At 41.5% G+C, this 24607-nt stretch overlaps 1 protein-coding gene across 8 annotated transcripts in view; it reads right to left on the reverse strand.

Annotated features, from left to right (window-relative positions):
- Nucleotides 1-596: 596 nt before the first annotated feature.
- Nucleotides 597-24607, reverse strand: part of add3a (adducin 3 (gamma) a) — a 272015-nt gene continuing 248004 nt past the window's right edge. For 6 of the 8 annotated variants that reach the window (XM_043713112.1, XM_043713108.1, XM_043713110.1 and 3 more), the window contains 5 exons: nucleotides 15150-15269; nucleotides 14166-14255; nucleotides 12836-12959; nucleotides 10834-10917; nucleotides 597-3447 (listed from right to left, as the gene is read on the reverse strand). In XM_043713112.1, the coding sequence (XP_043569047.1) occupies nucleotides 3176-3447; nucleotides 10834-10917; nucleotides 12836-12959; nucleotides 14166-14255; nucleotides 15150-15269 (690 nt within the window). In that variant the 3' untranslated portion in view covers nucleotides 597-3175. Of the gene's footprint in view, nucleotides 3448-10833; nucleotides 11580-12835; nucleotides 12960-14165; nucleotides 14256-15149; nucleotides 15270-24607 lie in introns of those variants that run through there. The other 2 variants (XM_043713114.1, XM_043713115.1) reach the window with 2 other exon arrangements.

Here is a 24607-nt window from a genome sequence, read left to right on the forward strand (position 1 = left end):
CCCCGTCCAACACTACCCCGTCCGGCCCCCCAACCCCGTCTTACACCACATACCCCAACCCCGCCCCTCCCAACCAACACTGCCCTGTCCCTGTCCAATACTACCCCCAACTGTAAACAAAAGATGCAATCAGTATTGGAAACACTTCTTTGATGTAATGTTTCTATCTCCTTCAGCTGATTCGAGATTCGGATAATCAAGGTTCCTGGGTACATAGACACAGATATCTCTGCTCGTCTGCACTGCCAGGAATCTTACCATTAGCCCAGTACTCTTTTGCTCCCCCCTGTTGCTCCTTCCGAAGTGAATCACCTCATACATTTCTGTACTAAATTCCATTTGCCACCTCTCCTCCTAGCTCTGCAGCTTATCTGTGCCCCTCTGTAACCTGCAATATCCTTCAGCACTATCCACAACTCCACCAACCTCCATGTCATCCGCAAATTTACTAACCCATTCTTCTACGCCCTCTACCAGGTCATTTATAAAAATGACAAACAGTGGACCCAAAACTGATCCTCGCGGTACACCACAAATCTCCTATTTTAAATTTCAATTTATAATATTAACTTGATCATACTAAATAAATAAGACAATTTTTGATGTCTTTATATATGTAGGTATTTAATTTTTCATAGAGTAAGTAAGCTACTATACAGAGTGCCATTTCTTTTACATTCTTCAATAAGCAGATTCCAGATTTTGAAATGCTCCAAAGATTTTAGATGCTTTACAGAATTTCAAAAATATAAGAAAGCAATGGAACTTCTCAGAATATAATTTAAAAAGGACACTATATCACACAATTAGGGCTTAAATTGGATATTAAGATTATTGGAAAATAGTCCAGTACATGATACAAATGACAGATTTCTAAAATTGGAACTGTATTTCCGCATCAAAAAATACTGTTTATTTATGGATTTTACATTGATTTGCTACACAATTAAAAGCAACTTTGTCAAACATTTTCCACAGGACAATGGGTTGTTGCACGTGTTTGTAGTGCGAACAAGGTGAATTAACTCTACTTAAAGTAGTGTATAGCTGTATAAATTATTTAGACAGGGACTGCCCCCCCATAACAAAAAAATTACCAAAAGCACAGAGCTTGGATAATTACTACTTAAACAGTTAATAACTAAAAGTTCAATTTTTTAAACTAAAATTCAATTATTAGTTTAATCTTTCCAGTATTTCTTAGTGTTGATGTATTGTTCCCTTTCAGAGATGCATTGCTGTAGCCCAATCCCCATCTCCTTAAATCTTCCAATTACTTCAATTCCATTTATCAACATACATTATTCAAAATCAAACTACCATTCACATTACTAATTGGGATTCAGATCACGGTCTCCAGTGCTAGTGGTTTAATTTATCTATTCTTTTTGATAGCTCAAGTAGTGGCTTTCTCTCATTGTAACTTTTGAATCAAATACTTCTTTAAATTTATTCATCTTTTGCTGGCAGTTACCATGAAAAGATAACTATTTGTAAAAAATATTAGTAAGCAAAGTCTTTATCTCCTGTAAATACACAGGGGTTCAAATATGGAGAAACTATTTAAAAGATCACAATACTTAAACTTTTATAGATTTTACACTTACAAAAATACCTTCCTTCAGTCGTTCTGAAACAACTAATCATATTAAAAATGCCTTTTCTTCCCTCTCATCATGTTGTTAGCAGAAGCACAATGTCCACACCAAAGGAGGAGGAAGTGAACAGTACACGCAAATGTAAGTATGATTGCAATTTAAGATGCTGTTTGAATGCACCATCATTGATCATTTTTGTCTTTCAACAAGGTAAAAATCTTATCTGCACATTCCATGGTACATGAGAAATAATTTTATGGCAAAAGCATTACAAGAGAACATAAAATATATTTTAAAGGAAATTCTCTTGATAATTGTGGTTGAGTGTTCAAAAAAATTGTGGCATTTGAAAAATATTGATTCAAAACTCAGTGTAAGTAGCTAACACCCTACAGAGTAAACTCACTTAAAATCAGACACAAATGGCTACCTGTTTCAATACCAGTCTTAAATTGAGGAAACCAACTTTAAGGGGCACAAATTTCTTCACGGTGGTCTAAGTGTCAACCAACTCTCAGGCTCATCAGTGGGAAAGCCAAGAAAGCAGGTTCCACCTCGTGGCTAAAAAAAAAATCACGTACCATAAGGTATAGCCAGGATACGGTACCATTCTTTTTATTTCATATATCATTAGACTTCTCAACGGCTTAAAATAGGGAGGCAGAGGGGATTAAAAAAAATTGTTCAACTAAAATAGTTGGATCACTTGGAACATGCAGCCATTGGTTTTGATATTATGTTCTTGTTTAATATTTTTCAGATCATGCATCTAAAATGTTATTTTCATGCCTTTTTTCCCCCTTTTTAATATCTCTACAAATTGAGCCACAATTCCATTCCCCCCCTAAAAAACATCAACTGCTGTAATACCATGTTTTGATCTAATCTCAATCCTTCCCCAATCCTTTTCTCATTGCACACCTTGCCATTCCCTTTTTGGTAGCATCATTTCTCCTTCATTTGGTTACCTCACGGATTCATTTAGGATTAAAATTGCTAGTAAGTTATCACCAAAAAGTGCAGTAAAGCATTTTTTAAAAAAACACTATTGACATGACTCCAGTTTTGTTTCATCTAGTCCACTAATATCAGAACTATGACATGCCTGATACAACTCTGGTATACTAGAATCAGGCATTTGTTATTCTGTCATTAGACCCTTGTATTGCATGCTAGTAATTCTTATTTCATAGTATTAAAAATTTAAGATAGAAAGTTGTCAGCAATGGATTAAATCATGTGTTTAATGTATAAAATTTCCACATTTTGGTGGATATAATGAGATGTTTATTTTAAAAAGATCAAAATGAATTCAACAGTTCATCTGCTCCAAGTCTAGAATTCACTAGAACGTGATTTACTTTTGGCAAAAGGTTAATTACTAAACAAACTTGCAATAAAATGTTTTAATGCCAGATTAATAACCCCTATATAGATTTGGCCTTTTCTTGTATTCTAAGTCAGTGCAGTTAACTGACGTTTAGCACATTTAGCTGAGGAACATGTCAACATCAAGCATACAAAATTGACATATTCAACTAGCATTTCAATTGTGCAGCATCCCTGCATACCTATTATTATGCTTCCACCTTTTCCTTCTTTTTGTTCTTTTTCAGAAATGATGGTGTACGGAATTTCTTTTTCTTCTTGGAGGGTGATTTAGAAGGAGACCCCTCAGGTGAAAGGGTATCACTGACATTCAGATCTATCTTTTCTGTTGTCTTGATAGTAATTTCCACACTTTCCATTGTGCTGGTTGTTAACTGACTGATACGTTTTGTCACATCTTCTGTCAAAGCTTGTCCATCATCTTTTCCTCCATTCACCACCACTGCTGGCACATTGTTTTCTAAGGCAGAATAATCAATAAGAAAGTTTAATTACAATTATGAAAGTCTTCAATATTTTTGTTATCTGTTCATTTATTCATGGAATATGTATGTCACTGGCACAGTTGGCCAATATTGTTTTTGAAAGTGGTGATGAGCTACCTTGTCAACTGGATAACTTGCCCTCTGCAATGACCCAGCAAGTCAAGATGCAACCACATAGAATCATAAAATAGTTACAGGACAGAAGGCCCATCAAGCCTGTGCAGGCTGAAGAACAATTTAGCTAATCTCACACTCGGGCCCTTTCCCCGTACCCTTTTTTTTCAGGTGTTGTCTAATTCCCTTTGACAGCCATGTGTCCTCACCACTTCAGGCTGCCGTTCTTCCTCTTGTAGCAATACCACTTATTCTATGGACCAAAATGTAGTAATTGCTGGATTACTTCCAGTACCAAGTGTGAGTGAGTCCAGAAATAACAGAATCAGGCAGAAAACATGTTGTTGCAGAGCTAGACAGGTTGCACCTGAACAGAGGTCCTTGCAGGCCATTTTGCTAGTGCTAGTGGGAGGGCTTTAAACTAACTTCACAGTGTGTGGGAAAGAGATAATTAGAGGTGAATACTCGGCAAAGTGTAGCAAGATAATTGGTGAAATTGGAACAGGGTCGAAACCAACTCTAGGACACAGTTAATGTGCATATACATCAATACACAAAATATAATGAATAAGCTTGGGGAGTTACAGACACAGATCAGTGTGAATCTTGTTGTTGTGGTGACAGAGACCTGGCTCAAGGAAAGGCAAGACTGGCTGTTAAATATTTGAGTATAAGTTGTTCAGGAAAGATAGGAAAAGGAAGACTTCAGGGGAGGGTAGCAGTGTTGGTTAGGAAGTGCGGTGCAGTGCATCAGAATGCTGTTGTCTAAGAGGGTTCAAGGACAGATTCAATTTGAATAGAGCTATGGAATGAAAAGAGAGCAATTACATTGCTCTGTTTAGTCTACAAATTGCCAATTTGTGGAAAAGATACAGAAGAACATAGCTGCAGGCAGGTTCTTGAGAAATGCCTGTATTATAGAGTAATTATATCAGGACACTAATTACCCAAATATTGACTGAGATACTGTTAGCTTAAGGGGCAGCCAGAGGCAAGTGTTTCTGCATTGTTTCCTGCAGCAGTAGGTGTTCAGTCCATTAAGGATGGATGTACTATTGGACTTAGTTCTTGGAAATAACTTGGGCCAAGTGGATCAAGTGTCAGTGGCGAAACATTTCAAAGACAGTGATCATTGTATCACATGGTTCAGCTTGGTGTTGGAGAATTTGAACCTCTGAACTCTTCATCATTCTTAATGTCTCTGTGAAATGTCTCCAGAAGTGAAATATCTCTTCCATGTAACTAGAGTATCTGATGTGTGAAACTTCTTCGTCACCTCTGAACCCTTGACATTTTAAAATGCGGTACACAGACACTGACGCAGTACTTGCTCTGAAGTCAAAATCAGGATTTTATAAAAGTTCATCAGAACATTCTTGCTTTTGTAATCTATGCCTCTTTCCGGTCCACCTTATGACTTTCAATAATTTGTGCACATATCCCTTGACTACTTTGATCCTGAACCTGCCTGAGAGTTGCATCCTTCAGTTTATATCGTTTCTCATTTTTTTCCACCATGGCTGCATATTCCACCAGCCTATCTGTAATTTGCTCTAGCTCTGGAAGCCAGACATGTAAAGATGAATGTCCTTTTCTAAGGCACATTAGTGAATCAATTTGTTTTCCTAAGCAACCTGGTAGTTACATGATTCCTATTACTGATACTAACTTTTCTCCTATTTCAGATTTATACACAGAGGTGTGAATTATTACTGGATATCAAATTACTAATCCCATGACATAACCACTAAGCTACCATATACCCTTTCAAATCACTTGCATATATTTGAAGTGTCTTAAAATTCTGTTCACAATATACCAGAATAAACAAACTTGTGTGACTGCATGTGGAAGGGGAGAAGACATGATTGATGTGTGGTTATTTTGAGGAATGTGCTCAAAGTGTTTTAATAATAATAAAAAAACTGTCTTAGTCAGGTGTGTAGTTGAACTTAATGAGAATTAGTATATTTCCAATATAAAAGCTGTGATAAACAAAAGAATGCAAGGAAGACAACTTATTTCCAAACTGGAAATAATGATAGAGCCAAATAATAGGCTTGAATGGGATAATGGACTCTTTTTACAGCAAATAACAGTTCCATACTTACAGAAGTTAGCATCCACTCCACATCTATTTTACCCACATCATTTATCATCTTTAATACCTCAGTCTGAGATCTCCTTATTCTGAATTTCACAGCATTTGGCTTAAACTGTTCAATTTCTCTTCATATGACAAACCCCTCATCCAAGGGATCAATCTAGTGAACCTCCTCTGCCAGTAAATCTTTCCTCAAATAAGAGGACCAAACCTGTGTCCAATGCTCCAGGTGCAGTCTCACCAATATCTTGTGTACTTCCTTACCTTTACATTCTATTCTCTTAGCTATAAAAGCCAACATTCCATTCGCTTTCTTTAACTGCTGTACCTACATGCTCGTTTTCTGTGACTCATGAACGAGTTCACCTAGATCCTCTGCACCAGAGCATCCCAAAGTCTCTCCCAATTAAGGTAATAGATTGCCTTCCCATTTTTTTGACCCACATGCATGATCTCTCAATTATCCACATTAAACTCCATCTGCTACATTTTGGCACACTCTCCTATCCTATCTATATCCATTTGTAAGTTTCTTATTTACCCGTTGCAATTTACCATCCTGCCTATTTTTGTGTCATTTGCGGATTTGGTTATAGAGCCTTCTATCCTGTATCCAAGTCATTAATGTAGATTGTAAATAGCTAGGGTCCAAGAACTAAACCCTCGCACCTTGCCATCTAGAAAAAAAAAATATCTCTACTCTCTGTCCATCAGCCAGTCATCTATTCAGGCTAAATTACCCCTAATCCCATATGATCCAACTTTCTGAATTAACCTTTTGTGCAGCACCTTATCAAATGCCTTCCAGAAGTCCAGATAAATCATAACTATAGCATCCCCATTATCCACTTTGCTTGTTACTTCTTTGAAGAACTCTAGCAAATTAGTCAAACATGATTTTCCCTTCACAAAGGCATGCTGACTCCAATGGATAGCATTTTGACTTTCCAAATGTCCTGATATTGCTTCCTTGATAACTGATTCTAATATTTTCCCAATAATAGATGTTAAATTGTAATTTCCCACATTTTGGCTCCCTCCCTTTTTGAATAAGGGCATTATATACAGCGCAATACAAAAGCTAGCACTCATTCAAAAATATTAAATCAATCTTAAGACCATAAGACATAGGAGTGGAAGTAAGGCCATTTGACCCGTCGAGTCCACTCCACCATTCAATCATGGCTGATGGGTATTTCAATGCCACTTACCCACACTCCCTGTATCCCTTAATTCCTTACGAGATTAAGAATTTATCAATCTCTGCCTTGAAGACATTTAACGTCCCGGCCTCCACTGCGCTCCGTGGCAATGAATTCCACAGGCCCACCACTCTGGCTGAAGAAATGTCTCCTCACTTCCGTTTTGATTTGACGCCCCTCTAATTTTAAGGCTGTGCCCATGGGTCCTAATATCCCCACCTGATGGAAACAAATTCCCAGCGTCCACGTTTCTAAGCCATCCATTAGATTTCCCCTCAGCCTTCTAAACTCTAATGAATAAAACCTCAGGATCCTCAGCCGTTCATCTTATGTTAGGCCTACCATTCCAGGAATCATCCGTGTGAAACTCTGCTGGACACACTCCAGTGCCAATGTGTCCTTCCTGAGATGTGGAGCTCAAAACTGGACACAGTATTCTAAATGGGGTCTAACCAGAGCTTTAAAAAGTCTCAATAGCACATCACTGCTTTAACATCTTGCGATAAATGACAACATTACACTGATTTCTTAATCACGGACTCAACCTGCAAGTCAACCTTTAGAGAATCCTGGGCTAGCACTCCCAAATCCCTTTGTACTTTGGCTTTAGGAATTTTCTCACCGGTTAGGAAATAGTCTGTCCCTATATTTTTTTTCCCCGAAGTGCAAGATCTCACATTGAATTTCATCAGCCATTTCTTGGACCACACTCCTAAACTGTCTAAATCTTTCTGCAGCCTCCCCACCTCCTCAGTACTACCTGCTGCACCTAACTTCGTACCATCGGCGAACTTTGCCAGAATGCCCCCAATCTCTTCGTTCAGATCATTAATATATAAAGTGAATAGCTGCGGCCCCAACACTGAACCCTGTGGGACACCACTTGTCATTAGCTTCCATTCCAAAAAAAAACCTTTTAATTGAACTTTCTGCCTTCTGTCAGACAGCCAATTCTCAATCCATGCCAGTAGCTCACTTTGAACACAACGGGCCCTCACCTTACTCAGCAGCCTCCTATGAGGTACCATATCAAAGGCCTTTTGGAAAGTCTAGGTAGATAACATCCACTGGGTTTCCCTGGTCTAACCTACTTGTTACCTCTTCAAAGAATTCTGACAGGCTTGTCAGGCACTATTTCTCCTTACTAAATCCATGCTGACTTGTTCTAATCAGACTCTGCACTTCCAAGAATTTAGAAATCTCATCCTTAAAGATGGATTCTAGAATTTTACTTACAACCGAGGTTACGCTAATTGGCCTATAATTTTCCATCTTTTGTCTTGATCCTTTCTTGAACAAGGGGGATACAACAGCGATTTTCCAATCATCTGGGACTTTCCCTGACTTCAGTGATTTTTGAAAGATTACAACCAACGCCTCCACTATTTCTTCAGTCACCTCCCTCAGAACTCTAGGATGTAGCCCTTTGGGGCCAGGAGATTTATCAATTTTTAGACCTTTTAGCTTTTCTAGCACTTTTGCTTTTGTAATGGTTACCATATTCAACTCTGCCCCTTGACTCTACTTAATTATTGGGATATTACTCATGTCTTCCACTGTAAAGACTGACACAAAGTCTTTATTACGTTCTTCAGCTATTTCCTTATCTCCCATCACTAGCCTTCCTGCATCAATTTGGAGCAGCCCAATTTCTACTTTTGCCTCTAGTTTGTTTCTTACGTATTGAAAGAAACTTTTACGATCATTTCTAATATTACTGGCTAGCTTCATATTTGATCCTCTCCTTCCTCTTTGTTATCCACTGTTTGTTTTTGTCGTCTTCCCAATTTTCTGATTTCCCAGTTTCTCTTAGCCACTTTATAGGCTCTCTTTTTCTCCAATACATTTCCTGACTTCCTTTGTCAGCCATGGCTGTCTAATTCCTACCCCCCCCCCCCAAACGAAATTATTCTTTTCTTTGGGATGAACTTCTGTACTGTGTCCTCAATTACTCCTGCCATTGTTGCTCTACTGTCTTCCCCATTAGGCTCTGCTTCCAGTTGATTTTCATCAGTTCCTCTCTCGTGTCCTTGTAATTATTTAATTGTAACACCATTACATCCAATTTTGCCTTCTCTCTTTCAAACTGCAAACTGGACTCTACCATATTGTGATTGCTACCAGAACACTGGTTCCAGATCGGTTCAGGTGGAGACCGTCCCATTGGTACAGATCTCCCCAGTTCCAAAACTGATGTCCATGTCCCATGACATAGAAACCCTCTTTACGACACCAATCTCTTAGCCATGTGTTTACTTCCCTAATTTTCTTATCCCTATGCCAATTAGCACATGGCTTGGGCAGTAATCCAGAGATTATGACCCACGTGGATCTGTTCCCGTCTGAGTCATTACATTGCACTAGGTCCAGAATAGCTTGCTCCCATGTGGGGTCCATCACAAGCTGTTCCAAAAAGCCATCCTATAAGCATTCCATGAATTCCCTTTCTTTGGATCCACTGACAACATTACTCACCCAGTCTATTAGCATATTGAAGTCCCCCATGATCACCGTGACCTTTGTCTTTCTGACATGCCCTATCTATTTCCCAGTACATCCTGCGCCCTTGGTCCTGACCACTGCTGGGAGGTCGTACGTAACTCCCATTTTTGTTTTGTCTTTGTGGTTCTTCAACTCCATCCACACAGACTCCACGTTATCTGACCCTAGTCATTCAGTGCCATAGATTTAATTTCATTCTTAACAGGGCAACCCCGCCCCCCCCCCTGCCCACCTCCCTGTCTTTTTGATAAGTTGTAAATCCTTGATTGTTTAACTGCCAGTTCTGAACCCCCTGCAACCATGTCTCTGCGATGCCTACCACATCATAATCATTCATAATGATTTCTGCTGTTAATTCATCTACTTTGTAACAAATACTACTAGCATCCAGGTAAAGCACCTTAATGCTAATTTTCTTATCCTCATGATTTCCATCACCTTTGGTAGTATGTCCTACGTTCTCCTTCCTTTTTGCTTCATTCCTAGCCTGCCTCGAACTTTAGCCCTGCACACATTCTAACCTGCTGCTTATCTTTCTACTGGACTCCATACTCCCTGTTGCTTTCCTTTTCCCTTCCCCCGACTCAAGTTTAAAGTCCTGGTGACCACTCTATTTATCCTTTTCACCAGAACACTGGTTCCAGATCGGTTCAGGTGGAGACCGTCCCATTGGTACACACCTCCACAGTTCCAAAACTGATGTCTATGTCCCATGAGATGGAAACCTTCTTTCCCACACCAATCTCTTAGCCATATGTTTACTTCCCTAATTTTCTTATCCCTATGCCAATTAGCACATGGCTTGGGCAGTAATCCAGAGATTATGACCCTTGAGGACCTGTTCTTCAATTTCCTTCCTAGAGCTTGACAATCCCCCAAGAGGTCCCCCTTCCTAGCCTTGCCTATGTTGTTTGTCCCAATGTGGACCACAATAACTGGATCCTCCCCCTGCCGCTCCAATATCCTTTCAAGCTGGTCGGAGATGTCATGCACCCTGGCACCAGGCAGGCAACATACTATGCGGGACTCCCGATCAGACTCTCACAGGATACTATCTGTCCCCCCAATTATAGAATTCCCTATAACAGCTACTTGTCTTTTTGCTCCCCCCTCTTGAGTGGCCTTCTGTACCATGCTGTGGTCAGCTGGCTCATCCTGTCCAAAGCCCTTTTCCTCATCCATATAGGGAGTAAAACTCTCATACCTGTTGGATAAGGTCAAGGGCTGAGGCTCCTCCACTCCTGAACTCAGAATTCCCCTACCTGCCTCACTTTAGAGTCACACCCTGTTGTGTGGTGTGTAAATATTTAAATAGAATGCTCAAATGCTTTCCTTGAGAAGATGCAATATTCATAATGCAAACAGAAATATGTAAAAGGTTGAGACATAAATGCCAGAAGGGTATGCAAATGGCTAATAAACTACAGTTAGTATCCCACCTTCTAATTTTGCTGGTATGACTTGTGGGGATTGAGGTGGTGATAACGCAGAACCATCATCTGATGTTAGTTCCTGTTCAATATCTGTAGAAGAGGAGTTAGTTTTTCTTCTTTTTAAATGATGTTATAATACCACATGCAGTGCAAGATATCATCATGCTTCTTTTAGAACAAACTAAAACGTATTTTATTTACAAAGCCAACAACAGTGATTTATTGTGGTTAAAACGTTAACTCTGCTATTTCACTGTGGAATATGAAATGCTGGAGTTTGTGGAAAACACAACTAAAAGCAGCATTATTTTCATAAATGAACCAAGCAAAAAACTGAACAGAATACCAAATTAATTACAAAGTCAGCAGGTCACAATATCCAGCAAGCAACTTTTGAATAAGCTCCATCTGTTTCTTTTACTCAATCATTTGGATGCAAGCTATGATGGGAAGTTCAACACAAAATTAATTTTAAAATATTCTTAAGTGTTGATCAATGTTGCTGAGAGTTATCTTTTTTGCTCCATGGACTCCAGAGGGCCAAACACGGTAGTGACTTCCGGAACTGGAAAAATCAATAGCGCAAATAGTGCTGGCACGCTGGTTGGCATGGCAAACTCTCTGAGCAGTCCTGTGCATGCACAGCTCAGAGGCAAGGTTGGTCTTGACGCCAGTGACTCATGCCAAGTATTGTTCCAGTAACTGGTATCCTTCTGTTATAGTGTTTAAACGTTCAAGCTTCACGAGTCAGCCTAAATAATAAAACAAGCCACTGAACAAAGACAGAAGTGGACGTGCACAATATTCAATTGGAAAAACAATATTCTACTGTGGCTACTTTTTTCATTTCTCTTGCTGCTCAGAATAGGTGATGCACTAAAGATAGAGAACCTGGACTATAAAAATCTGTTTATTTTTGACATTGCTTGGTAGTTTTTAACTTCATAGGACTGATTGAGACATTGTTTAGGGCAGTTGGCACAACTGTCCATACAACAGGATATCCAAGTTGTTTCATTGCAAGTTAGAAAAAAAAAACAGGTAAAGATCTGAAACTCAAAGTGAAATGAAGGGAGTAGGGAAACAATGTTTTAGTATTGGGACATTAAGGGAACAGATGGATGAATGACTTTTTTTTACAATGAAACAAGTATGCATTTTAAAGGTGGGAACATGCATGCCTCTAAAGAAACCTGGTCTAAATAAGAACTATTTTCATTATTTCTCAAATCTCATGATTATAGTAGTCGTAAAAAAATACTACTCAATAATGCATTTCAATCCTTGTCATGCTTCAGTCTCCTGTCAAATAGCAGGGAAGCTAGCAAAGAAACTGCCAAGAGATAGTGGCACGAAAGATCAAATATGATCAAAAATACATTCTAACACTTAGTAACAGGGATAGCTCCTTCATCTCTCAAATTAATTTTAATACTTTCACCACTGGCAGGATGATATCAGACATTCCTCTTAAGAGAGAGCAAGGGAAGAGCTTATCCTAAGCCAGTTTACCCTCAATGAAAAACAGTTCAAGAATCACCTTTGAATAAGCCTCTGGGAGCTTAACTTCAACTCAAGGACTATGCAGGTAAACCTAAAAAAATTAGAATAGAAAATACTACACAAGCTTCTAATCACAGGCTCTTTAAAATGTAATTTCCAATTTTAAACAAAGGGGTTTGGTGTGATACCACGTGGTAACTTGAAATATCATTAAGTGGACAAAGCATCAACAGCTTCAACACTTTCTTAACTAAGAAGAATACAACTATTGGGGATGTAGATGATATTTCATAGGTTAGGGTCCGATTGAAGTTCTCAAAAAAAGCTATTAAAATTAAAGTACATGTAGAATTTAGCTTTGTTAACCACAAGAGGTCACTGTTTTCAATTTATTCTAATACAACTTCTCCATAATACAGAAATTTAAAGCTTCTTTGCAATATTGTTATTATAATTTTCTGCATATTTAACCATTTTAAAATATTTTAAACATAATTTATTTTACCATCCAATCCTTGTTGCTTCCGTTCAATTATCCTTTTGTATTCCTCCAATTCACATTCATTCAGGTAGCTGAATGGGTTTGGTGGTCCTGATGGTAACTGATCTTCCAGTTCTTTAATTTCCAGCTGTACAGGATGGGAGGTAAATATATTTACACAACTTTAGGTTCCAGCAGCAGAGAATTTTGACTTCATCACAATATTCACGGCATTTTCTTACAGACTTCTAATAACTGACCAATGATTGTATCATTGTTGAGGAGACAATTTAGCAAGTTTTGAGAAGAGTTGTAGCTCAGGTTGAGGATCTGGATGTAGGTTTGCTCATGGAGCTGGAATGTTTAGTTTCAGTTCCTTTTTCATAGTAAGAGCAATGTAGAGGTACGACTTTAACTGAACTAATTACCATTCAAAATCACCTGAGCGAATCTTAACAGGAATGACTGTCGTACTGAACTAATCGTCTAGTCTTTCCTCAAGGCAAATCTCTCATTGCAGGTATTAGTACAGTTAACTGTTTCTGAACTGGTATTAACACAATAACATCCTTCTCTAAGTATGGTGACTAGAACAGTGCTTCATACATGGTCTCAATGCCCTCTATAACTGAAGCATAACCTCTTTACTCTTGCATTCAATTCCCCTCACAATCAACCATCACATTCTATTAGCTTTTCTGACTACTTGCTGTATCTGCATACTAACCTGCTATTCATGCATGAGAACATCAAGATCTCTTTGCGTTGCTGCTCAGCAACCTCTTAACCCCTCTCTTTTCTATCAAAATTTTAAGAATATTCTCCTGTCTCCAAATTCAAATTAACCATATTTACAAGAACAAATGGAGACCACAGTGACATCTAAGGGTAACAATGTTTCAGCTAGGTTTTCAAAAATCTGTCAAATTTTTTGAACAATGCTTGTCTTTAACAAGTTCCTGCTGACTATCTTTGAATAATCCCCAAATTTCTAAATACTCAATAGTTTCACTTTATTTTATTAAAAATGTACGTCACTCATGGACATTCTCAAGATGGTTTTCTTCCTTTCTTTATAAAAACATTTTTGAAAAAACAGGCTAGCACAGCACACTCTAGTCATCTCAATCATTTGAAAGGGAACATGATTCTTTGACACTGACCAGTCTTAAAAATAATTGGCATTGCTGCTGCAGTTATGCAAATCCAGTTATGGTTCCAGTTTTTGGCAGTTATTAGTGGCTCAGTCTTAGATATTGTTGTTTTAAATGGAGAGAACTGTAACTTTATAAAAACACAAACCACTCAATGAAAGAAAAAAAAGTATAGAATGAAATATTTGATACAACGTTACCGGGGCGCTTTTCTTCTCGACAACAATACCAGCCAGTAATTGCGACTGTGGCCCAGCAGTCTTCATGTCATATCGATTCTGTTCACGAATCTGTAACAAAAATAGTTTGTCGATCCTTGGTTCAGATATGCTGTGTATTGTACGAGACATGATACTACCATAAATATCAAGCAGCTTTGACCTAATCAAAGAGCATCATGCAATATTTTTGGCTTCAATTAAAATCACCTGGCTCTGGGCAGATCAGTGAGAAGACATCCTGAAAAGGCTTTTGGAAGAATTTTTCACCATGAATACATGGAACTGAGGAAACAGCAAACTGTTCACATTATATAAATATGACAATTCCAAATTCTCCACAAATGGAATCGAAAAATATTTTAAAATGGAAATTAAAGAGAATTTACAAAATAATGTGGAGAAAAGGAACCATTTTAACATATCTCCTATCTCGTCAGTCTCTGCTTTTTATGTTGCCATGCCATCCAAAGCTCAAGCTCCTATACAGGTTATTTTGGAAACAGTAAAAGTACTTTAACTGCCAGTAATTTCATAATGATTCTTCAGGTATGTTTATGAAAACATTCAAAACATTTTTTGGAAATTTTCATTTGTATGCATTTAATAAAAACATAATGGGTCCATCTTATAATAAATAAATTGGTTGACGTACAATTTGGTGATAATGCACATAATTGAATTCAACATATTTATATACTTGTCAAATATATGTTGAATATATTGTTGAAATAGGATTTTCCACCTGGACCACTGAACAATAGATTAACACTTTAAGACAGTGTTCTTGTGGCACAGTGGTAGTGCCCCTCCTCTGAGCCAAAAGATTTGTGTTCAGATCTGGTCCAAAGGTGGGTCATTACCGATATAAACATGTTGATTAAAAATAGAGATCGCTTTAAGAGAGCACAAAGCAAAAAATAGAACTGTTTCATATATGGAACTAGATACAGCCACAAGGTTTACCTTGTTTCTTCTGTCCTGGACCTCCCGGGGATCTGTATTTAATGGAACAAACTGATTAGGATCTTCTATCTTGATTGGTGTTCCACTACTCTGTTTTGACACATTATCTGTCTTTTTCCACTGGGGGGGGGAAAAACAAAAATATCTACATAATTCTTAGAAAAATAATAGACCACATTTTCCAGTCAAAGTAATGCAAGTCTGCTGGCACTCATTAATAATTAAAGAAAGTAGGACTTTTCCATATCTGCTGTTGTAGTCATTGTAATGACGTCAGCCAGGTAGGCCTCTCAGAATTAGTTTCCTAATGGGGGCTGTTAACCTGGTCCAATCAGAGTCCTGGCTGACAGATAAGAACAGGAATGTCTTCACTGTGTCTCACACCTGCGCACACACATGGGTGCGGGGGAATAAATAAGCACTACCGCAGTTATAGACAAAAAAGAACAGGGGTGTCAGGCCGTGGAGGGGGTCCTTACAGCCGATTGCCTGCTCCTCTTCCGCGGTTATGTTAGAGTCCGGGTGTGTCTGAAGAAGGAGCATGGGGTGTCCACCAACACCCTCAAACTGTTCAGGGAGAGGTGGGCGCCGCAGGGAGTGGAGTGCATTATTTTCCCGTCCAATTCTATTTTGATTTAATCCCTGCCCTCCCCTTCACTGTTTGATCACACAGCATTGCCCTTTGATGTCAAGGGCACTGCTTGTCTCTGGCCACTTGGGTGCTGCTTTTCCTCCTGTTGGTGGAAACTGAATAAAGATTCGTGCACCTTGTGTCTTTTTTCACTGTGTCTCACACCTGCACACACACAACATGGGTGCTGGGGAATAAATAAGTACTACCGCAGTTAGAGAAAAAAAAGAACAGGGGTGTCAGGCCGTGAGGGGTTCCTTACAGCCGATTGCCTGCTCCTCTTCCGCGGTTATGTTAGAGTCCGGGTGTCTCTGGAGGAGGAGCACGCGGTGTCCACCAACACCCTCGAGCTGTTCAGGGAGTGGAGTGCGTTATTTCCCCGTCCAACTCTATTTTGATTTAATCCCTGCCCTCCCCTTCACTGTTTGATCACACATCATTGCCCTTTGATCTGAAGAGCACTGCTTGTCAAAGGCCACTTGGGTGTTTCCTTTCTTCCTGGTGGTGGAAATTGAATAAAGATTTGTACACGTGCTGTCTTTCCCTGTGTCTCACGCCTGCACACACACAACATGGCTGCTGCGGAAAATATAAACACTACCACAGTTAGGCGGTAGTGTGGGGGTAATAACAAAAAAAACCTAGGAAAAAAAAAAGAACAGGAGTGTCCACTGGCCACTCGGGTGTTTCCTTTCTTGGTGGTGGAATATAAATAAAGATTTACACACTTGTTGTTTTTCACTGTGTCCACACCTGCACACATATGACATGGGTGTGGGGGAAAATAGGCACTACCGCTGTCAGGCAGTTGTGTGGGGAAAAAGGAAAGAAAATATAATCAGGAGATTTAGAGTCTCTTCTGTTTAGGGCACTGACTGTGTGCTGGCTGGTGCTACAGTCAGTGTGTTACTGCTGCTGTTGGTTTCTTTTTTGGGGGAAACCTGATTCGTGAACTAGCTGAATTATTTAGCCAGTTTTTTTTAAAACTGGTATTCCTTTTTTAGTGAGGACTAATTTTTAAACTGCCTGATCCACATAGTCGATGCATTTCAGGTGTAATAGTTCTCAATAGGGGATTGTTGTTTCCCTGGCTGGGTACGGCCTGTATGTTACTCTTGTCTCTTTTTCTTTGATAAAAGGACAATGTTGACTTTGTGGGAGGGCTTAGCCCTTGGACTCTGGGTTTCTTTGTTTTTTAGGAGAAAGTGAGGACTGCAGATGCTGGAGGTCAGAGCTTAAAAATGTGTTGCTGGAAAAGCGCAGCAGGTCAAGCAGCATCCAAGGAGGAGGAGAATCGACGTTTCGGGCATAAGCCCTTCTTCAGGAATGTTTCTTTGTTTTTTGTCATGATTTGGAGGTGCTGGTGTTGGACTTGAGTGTACAAAGTTAAAAATCACATAACACCAGGTTATTGTCCAACAGGTTTAATTGGAAGCACACTAGCTTTCGGAGCGATGCTCCTTCATCAGGTGGTTGACTACCACCTGATGAAGGAGCATCGCTCCGAAAGCTAGTGTGCTTCCAATTAAACCTGTTGAACTACAACTTGGTGTTGTGTGATTTTTAAATTTGTTTTTTGTATGTATCTTCACTGTTTTTGGTATTTGGACTGAGCCCTTGTGAGAAAATACATCTTACCAGATGAGCTGTTCCTGTGGGAGGCCTGACCCTGGGATTAGGCCTCTATAATGACTGAACACCTGTGTGTGCTGGGAGGTGAGCACTTACTGCATCCTGGAGTTCAGGAGGAGACCTTGCCTTTGGAAATGGACCAAACACCTGTGAGTTAACTGCACCTTTACAATGTACTGTGTTCCTGTGAGTGGGCCTGGTTCTCCAAGGATGGGCCAGGACTCGATGAAGACTGAACACCTGTGTACTGTTGGGTGTGCATTTGCTGCCTTCAGGAATGGATTCTGCCCTCGGTTGTGGACTCTTTTTAGCAACGGATTCTGCAGTTTGGAGTGGACTCTATTTCTGACAGTGCACTTTGTATACTGGAATGCACTCTGCTCCTGGGAATGGACCCTACATTTTGAAGAGAACTGTTTATGGTAATGGACTCTGTGTACCAGAAAGATCTCAGTCAATTACCAAAAAACAGTCTTGTTGCTTGTTGGGTTTATCATCTGCACTGTCTTGTGTGCCCCTGGGTCTAGCAGGCCTCTCGGTGAGCTGGGAGGCTCATAGGTTATCCCGAAAGCTGTCATCCTGAGAGCTGGAGGGTGGGTAGACCGTCCTGTGAATCTGAAAATTGGTAGGCTGTCTCGATGCCGGTCGCCCCGAAAGCCGGAAGGTGGGTAGCCATTCTGAGCACTATTGTCCCAAGAAGGGGTGAATGGAATGGGCTGTCCTAGAGGTGGTCTGAAGGTGTGTCAGAGTGGCCAACAGCCAGAAGGTGCGTAGGGGCAGGCAGAGATCTAGCGGGTTTGTGGCCTCCCCTGCATCCTGTTGTCCCAGGGAAGGGGACAGGCTGTCAGAGAGGTGGCTGGAAGCTATGTCAGGGCAGTTTACAGGACGGATGGCACATCAAGGTGGGCGAGACCCCAATGGTACGTAGGGGCAGACAGAGAACCGGAAGGCAGGTAGGTCGACCTCAGCGCTGTCACCCCGGGCAGTGGAACAACAATGGCAGGTATTTCTGAATATAATGCAGAAGGTGCAGGATCAGTTCATTCCAAAGAGGAAGAAAGATCCTAAGTGGAGGCAGAGGCAGCCATGGCTGACGAGGTAAGTTAAGGACTGTACAAAGATAAAAGAGAAGTATAACAAAGCAAAGCTGAGCAGGAAGCCAGAGGACTGGGAAACTTTTAAAGAGCAACAGAGGATAACTAAAAAGGCAACACGCAGAGAAAAAATGAGATATGGAGGCAAACTGGCCAAAAATAAAAAGGAGGATAATAAAAGGTTTTTTAGGTAAGTGAAAAGAAGAAAAAATGTTTAAGACTAAAATTGGGCTCTTGAAGACAGAAATGGGTGAATTTATTATGGGAAACAAAGAAATGGCAGAAGAGTTGAATAGGTAGGTACTTTGGATCTGTCTTCATTGGGGAAGATACAAGCAATCTCCCAGATGTAATAGTAGCTGAAGGACCTAGAGTAATGGATGAACTGAAGGGAATTTATATTAGGCAGGAAATGGTGTTGGATAGACTGTTAGGTCTGAAGGCTGATAAGTCCCCGGGACCGAATAGTCTGCATCCCAGGTTACTTAAGGAAGTGGCTCCAGAAATCGTGAATGCTTTGGTAATCATTTTCCAATGTTCTATAGATTCAGGATCGGTATCTGCGGATTGGAGGGTGGCTAATGTTGTCTCATTTTTCAAGAAAGGAGGGAGAGAAGAAACAGGAAATTATAGTGGTGGGAAAGATGCTGGAATAAATTATAAAAGATGAAATTACAACTCATTTGGATAGCAGTAACAGGATAGGTGCTTGATTAATCTTGTGGAATGTTTTGAGGATGTAACTAAGAAGATGGACAAGGGAGAGCCAGTGAATGTAATGTACCTGGACTTCCAGAAAGCCTTTGATGAAGTCCCACATAGGAGGTTAGTGAGCAAAAGTGGGGCACATGGGATTGGGGGCAAAATACCGACTTGGATTGAAAACTGGCTGACTGACAGGAAGCAAAGAGTAGTGATAAACAGGTCCCTTTCGGAATGACAGGCGGTGACCAGTGGGGTATCACAAGGTTCGGTGCTGGGACCGCAGCTGTTTACAACATATATTAATGATATAAATGAAGTAATTAAAAGTAATATTAGCAAATTTGCTGATGACACAAAGCTGAGTGGCAGGGTGAAATGAGAGGAGGATGTTATGAGAATACAGGTTGACTTGGACAGGCTAGGTGAGTGGACGGATGCATTGCAGATGCAGTTTAATGTGGATAAATGTGTGGTTATCCACTTTGGCAAGAAAGGAAGGTAGATTACTACCTAAATGGAGTCAAGTTAGGTAAAGGGGAAGTACAACGAGATCTAGGTGTTCTTGTACATCAGTCAATGAAAGCAAGCATGCAGGTACAACAGGCAGTGAAGAAAGCTAATAGCATGCTGGCCTTCATAACAAGTGGAATTGAGTATAAGACCATAAGACATAGGAGCGGAAGTAAGGCCATTCGGCCCATCGAGGCCACTCCACCATTCAATCATGGCTGATGGGCATTTCAACTCCACTTACCCGCATTCTCCCCGTAGCCCTTAATTCCTTGTGACACCAAGAATTTATCAATTTCTGCCTTGAAGACATTTAGCGTCCCAGCCTCCACTGCAGGAGCAAAGAGATCCTTCTGCAGCTGTACAGGGCCCTGGGGAGACCGCACTTGGAGTATTGTGTGCAGTTTTAATCTCCAAATTTGAGGAAGGACATTCTGGCTATTGAGGGAGTGCAGCATAGGTTCATGAAGTCAATTCCCGGAATGGCGGGACTATCAAATGTTGAAAGATTGGAGCGACTGGGCTTATATACACTTGAGTTTTGAAGGATGAGAGGGGATCTGATTGAGACGTATAAGCTTAGAGTCATAGAGATGTACAGCACGGAAACAGACCCTTCAGTTCAACTTGTCCATGCCGACCAGACATCCCAACCCAATCTAGTCCCACCTGCCAGCACCTGGCTCATATCCCTCCAAACCTTTCCTATTCATATACCCATCCAGATGCCTTTTAAATATTACAATTGTACCAGCATCCTCCACTTCCTCTGGCAACTCATTCCATACACGTCCACCCTCTGTGAAAAAGTTGCCTCTTTGGTCTCTTTTATACCTTTCCCCTCTCACCCAAAACCTGTGCCCTCTAGTTCTGGACTCCCCCACCCCACGGAAAAGACTTAGTCTATTTATCCTATCCATGCCCTCATGATTTTATAAACCTCTATAAGGTCACCTCTCAGCCTCCGACACTCCCTTTCAACTTTCACAACATCTTTCCGATAGGAAGGAGACCAGAATTGCACGCAATATTCCAACAGTGGCCTAACATATGTCCTGTACAGCCGCAATATGACCTCCCAACTCTTGTACTCAATACTCTGACCAATAAAGTAAAGCATACCAAACACCTTCTTCACTATCCTATCTACCTGCGACTCCATTTTCAAGGAGCTATGAACCTGCACTCCAAAGTCTCTTTGTTCAGCAACACTCCCTAGGACCTTACCATTAAGTGTATAAGTAGATCCATTTCCCTCTGACTAATGCACCTAACACTATGGGCAACTTAGCATGGCCAATTCACCTAACCTGCACATCTTTGGACTGTGGGACGAAACCGGAGCACCCAAAGGAAACCCACGCAGACATGGGGAGAATGTGCAAACTCCACACAGACAGTCGTCCAAGGCTGAAATCGAACTTGGGACCCTGGTGCTGTGAAGTAGCAATGAATCTGAGGCCATTGGCCCATCTGATCAAGAACCCAATTGTAATCGGAGGTAACCTTCTTCGCTGTCCACTACACCTCCAATTTTGGTGTCATCTACAAACTTACTAACTATACCTCTTATGCTCCCATCCAAACCATGTATATAAATGATGAAAAGTAGTGGACCCAGCATTGATCCTTGTGGCACTCCACTGGTCACAGGCCTCCAGTCTGAAAAACAACCCTCCACCACAACCTTCTGTCTTCTACTTTTGAGCCAGTTCTGTATCCAAATGGTGAGTTCTCCCCATATTCCATGAGATCTTACCTTGCCCACCAGTCTCCCTCGTGAACCTTGTCAAATGCCTTACTGAAGTCCATGTAGATCACATCTACCGCTCTGCCCTCATCAATCCTCTTTGTTACTTCTTCAAAAAAACTCAATCATCAAGTTTGTGAGACATGATTTCCCATGCACAAAGCCATATTGACTATTTTATTAAAGGATTGGACATTCTGGAGGCAGGAAGCTTGTTTCTGCTGATAGGGAGTCCAGAACCAGAGGACAGAGTTTAAAAATAAGGGGTAGGCCATTTAGAACAGAGTTGAGGAGAAACCTCTTCGAGAGTGGTGGATATATGGAATGCTCTGCCCCAGAAGCCAGTGGAGGCCAAGTCTCTGGCTACTTTCAAGAAACAGCTCTTAAAAATAGTGGAAAGTTCAGCCATGATCATAGTGAATGTTGGTGCTGGCTCGAATGGCCTACTCCTGCACCTATTGTCTATTGGGTGGGCTGACCTAGAGGTGGCCGGAAGGTGCGAAGGGCGGCTAGGGAAGCCAGAAGGTGGGTAAGCCGCCCTGACTGCTGTTGCCCTGGGCTCTCCTACAGGAGGCCGGAAGGGCTGTCAGGTCGAACTGAAAGGGGCATGGGGTGGACCAAGAGCCGGAAGAGGTGTAGGGGCGGGCTGCCTTAGAGTGGCCGGAAGGTGGGAGGGACGGGTGGGTTGCTGGGGTGTCTGTATTGTATGCACTGTTTTTATGTATTTGGACTGTTTTATATGTAAAAATGTCATTGCTACTGTTAGTAATGATTGAAACAGGGATTTGAGGTTTGTCATTTCCCTGAAAACTGGTTGAACGGTAGGGTTTGGGGCCTGGCTTTGCCATTCCTCTCCCTTGTAAAATTGCAGTTTCTCTGTATACAGCTGTTAATGTTAATTGTTCTGTAAACTGTGTATTGTTTAATAAAATATATAACCAGGAAAAAAAAGAACAGGAGTGTCCACTAGCCACTCGGGTGTTTCCTTTCTTCCTGGTGGTGGATTATAAATAAAGATTTACACACTTGTTGTTTTTCACTGTGTCCGACACCTGCACACACACAACACAGGTGTGGGGGAAAAATAGGCACTACCGCTGTCAGGCAGTTGTGTGGGAAAAAGGAAAGAAAATATAATCAGGAGATTTAGAGTCTCTTCTGTTTAGGGCACTGACTCTGTGCTGGCTGGTGCTACAGTCAGTGTGTTACTGTTGGTTTCTGCTTCCTTATTTTTTTGGAGGGGGAAAACCTGATTCCTGAACTGGCTGAATTATTTAGCCAGTTTGTTAACTGGCATTCCTTTAATAAGGACTGATTTCTAAACTGCCTGATGCACATGTGTTTCAGGTGTAACTCAGTTCTCATTAGGGGAGTGTTGTTTCACTGGCTGGTTACAGCCTGTGTGTTATCCTTTTCTCAAAAGAAGAGTAATGTTACTTTTGTGGTAGGGCTTAGCCCTTGGACTAGAGTTTCCTTTGGTTTTTTTTGTATGTGTCTTCACTGTTTTTGGTGTTTGGACTGAGCCCTTGTGGAAGACATACATTTTACCAGAACTGTTCCTGTGGGGAGGCCTAGCCCTGGGACTCTGAAGATTGAACACCTGTGTGTGTGCTGGGAGGTGAGCACTTGCTGTATCCTGGAGGTTGGGCGAAGACCTTTCCTTCAGGAGTGGACCAAACCCCTGTGAGTTAACTGCACCTGTACTATGTTCCTGTAAATGGGCCTGGTTCTCCAAGGCTGGGCCAGGACTCCATGGAGACTGAACACTTGTGTGCTGTGGGCATGGAGTCTGTAGTTTGGAGTGGACTCCATTTTGGACAATGCACCTCAAAAACTGCCGTGGAATACATTCCTGGGAATGGACTCTATATTTTGAAGACACTATTTGGACTATGTACCAGAAAGGACTTTTTTTTGGTAATTGACTGTATTGTGTTGTTTGTTGGGGTTATCACCTGCACTGTCTTGCGTGTCCCTGGGTCTGGCAGGTCTTACTGTGAGCTGGGAGGCTCATGGGCCGTCCTGAAAGCTGTCACCCCGAGAACCAGAGGGTGGGTAGGCCATTCTGTGAACCTAAAGGTTGGTCTAACATACGAGCAAAGGCTGAGGATCCTGGGATTGTATTCATTGGAGTTTAGAAGATTAAGGGGAGATCTAATAGAAACTTACAAGATAATACATGGCTTGGAAAGGGTGGATGCTAGGAAATTGTTTCCGTTAGGCGAGGAGACTAGGACCATGGACACAGCCTTAGAATTAGAGGGGGTAAATTCAGAACAGAAATGCGGAGACATTTCTTCAGCCAGAGAGTGGTGGGCCTGTGGAATTCATTGCCACAGAGTGCAGTGGAGGTTGGGACGCTAAATGTCTTCAAGGCAGAAATTGATAAATTCTTGATGTCACAAGGAATTAAGGGCTACGGGGAGAATGCGGGTAAGTGGAGTTGAAATGCCCATCAGCCATGATTGAATGGCAGAGTGGACTCGATGGGCCGAATGGCCTTACTTCCGCTCCTATGTCTTATGGTAGGCTGTCCCGAAAGCTGGAGGGTGGGTAGGCCACCCTGATGCCAGTCGCCCCGAGAGCCAGATGGTGGGTAGGCCGTTCTGAGCGCTGTCGTCCCGAAAAGGGGTAATCGGGACGGGCTGTCCGAGGTGGTCGAAAGGTGTGTCAAAGCAGCCGAGAGCGAAAAGGCACATAGGACCAGGCTGAGATCCGGAAGGCTTGTGGGCTACCCTGCACGCTGTCGTCCCAGGGAAGGGGACATGCTGTCCTAGAGGTGGCTGGAAGGTGTGCCAGGATAGCCCACTGGCCGCACGGCGCATCGGGGTGAGTGAGAGCCCAATGGTACGTAGGGGCAGACTGAGAGCCAGAAGGCGGGTAGCCGTCCTCAGTGCTGTCACCCCGGACAGGTACCGGGGTGGGCTGCCCCAGAGGTGGTCGAAAGGTGCTGAGGGTGGTTAGTGAAGCTGGAAGGTGGGTAAAAACAATGACTGCAGATGCTGGAAACCAGATTCTGGATCAATGGTGCTGGAAGAGCACAGCAGTTCAGGCAGCATCCGAGGAGCTTCAGCCATCCTGACCACTGTTACTCTGGGCGGGTACCGGGGCGGGCTGCCCTAGAGGTGGTCGAAAG

Source organism: Chiloscyllium plagiosum, chromosome 22, assembly GCF_004010195.1.
Source record: "Chiloscyllium plagiosum isolate BGI_BamShark_2017 chromosome 22, ASM401019v2, whole genome shotgun sequence".
Taxonomy (NCBI): Eukaryota; Metazoa; Chordata; class Chondrichthyes; order Orectolobiformes; family Hemiscylliidae; genus Chiloscyllium; species Chiloscyllium plagiosum.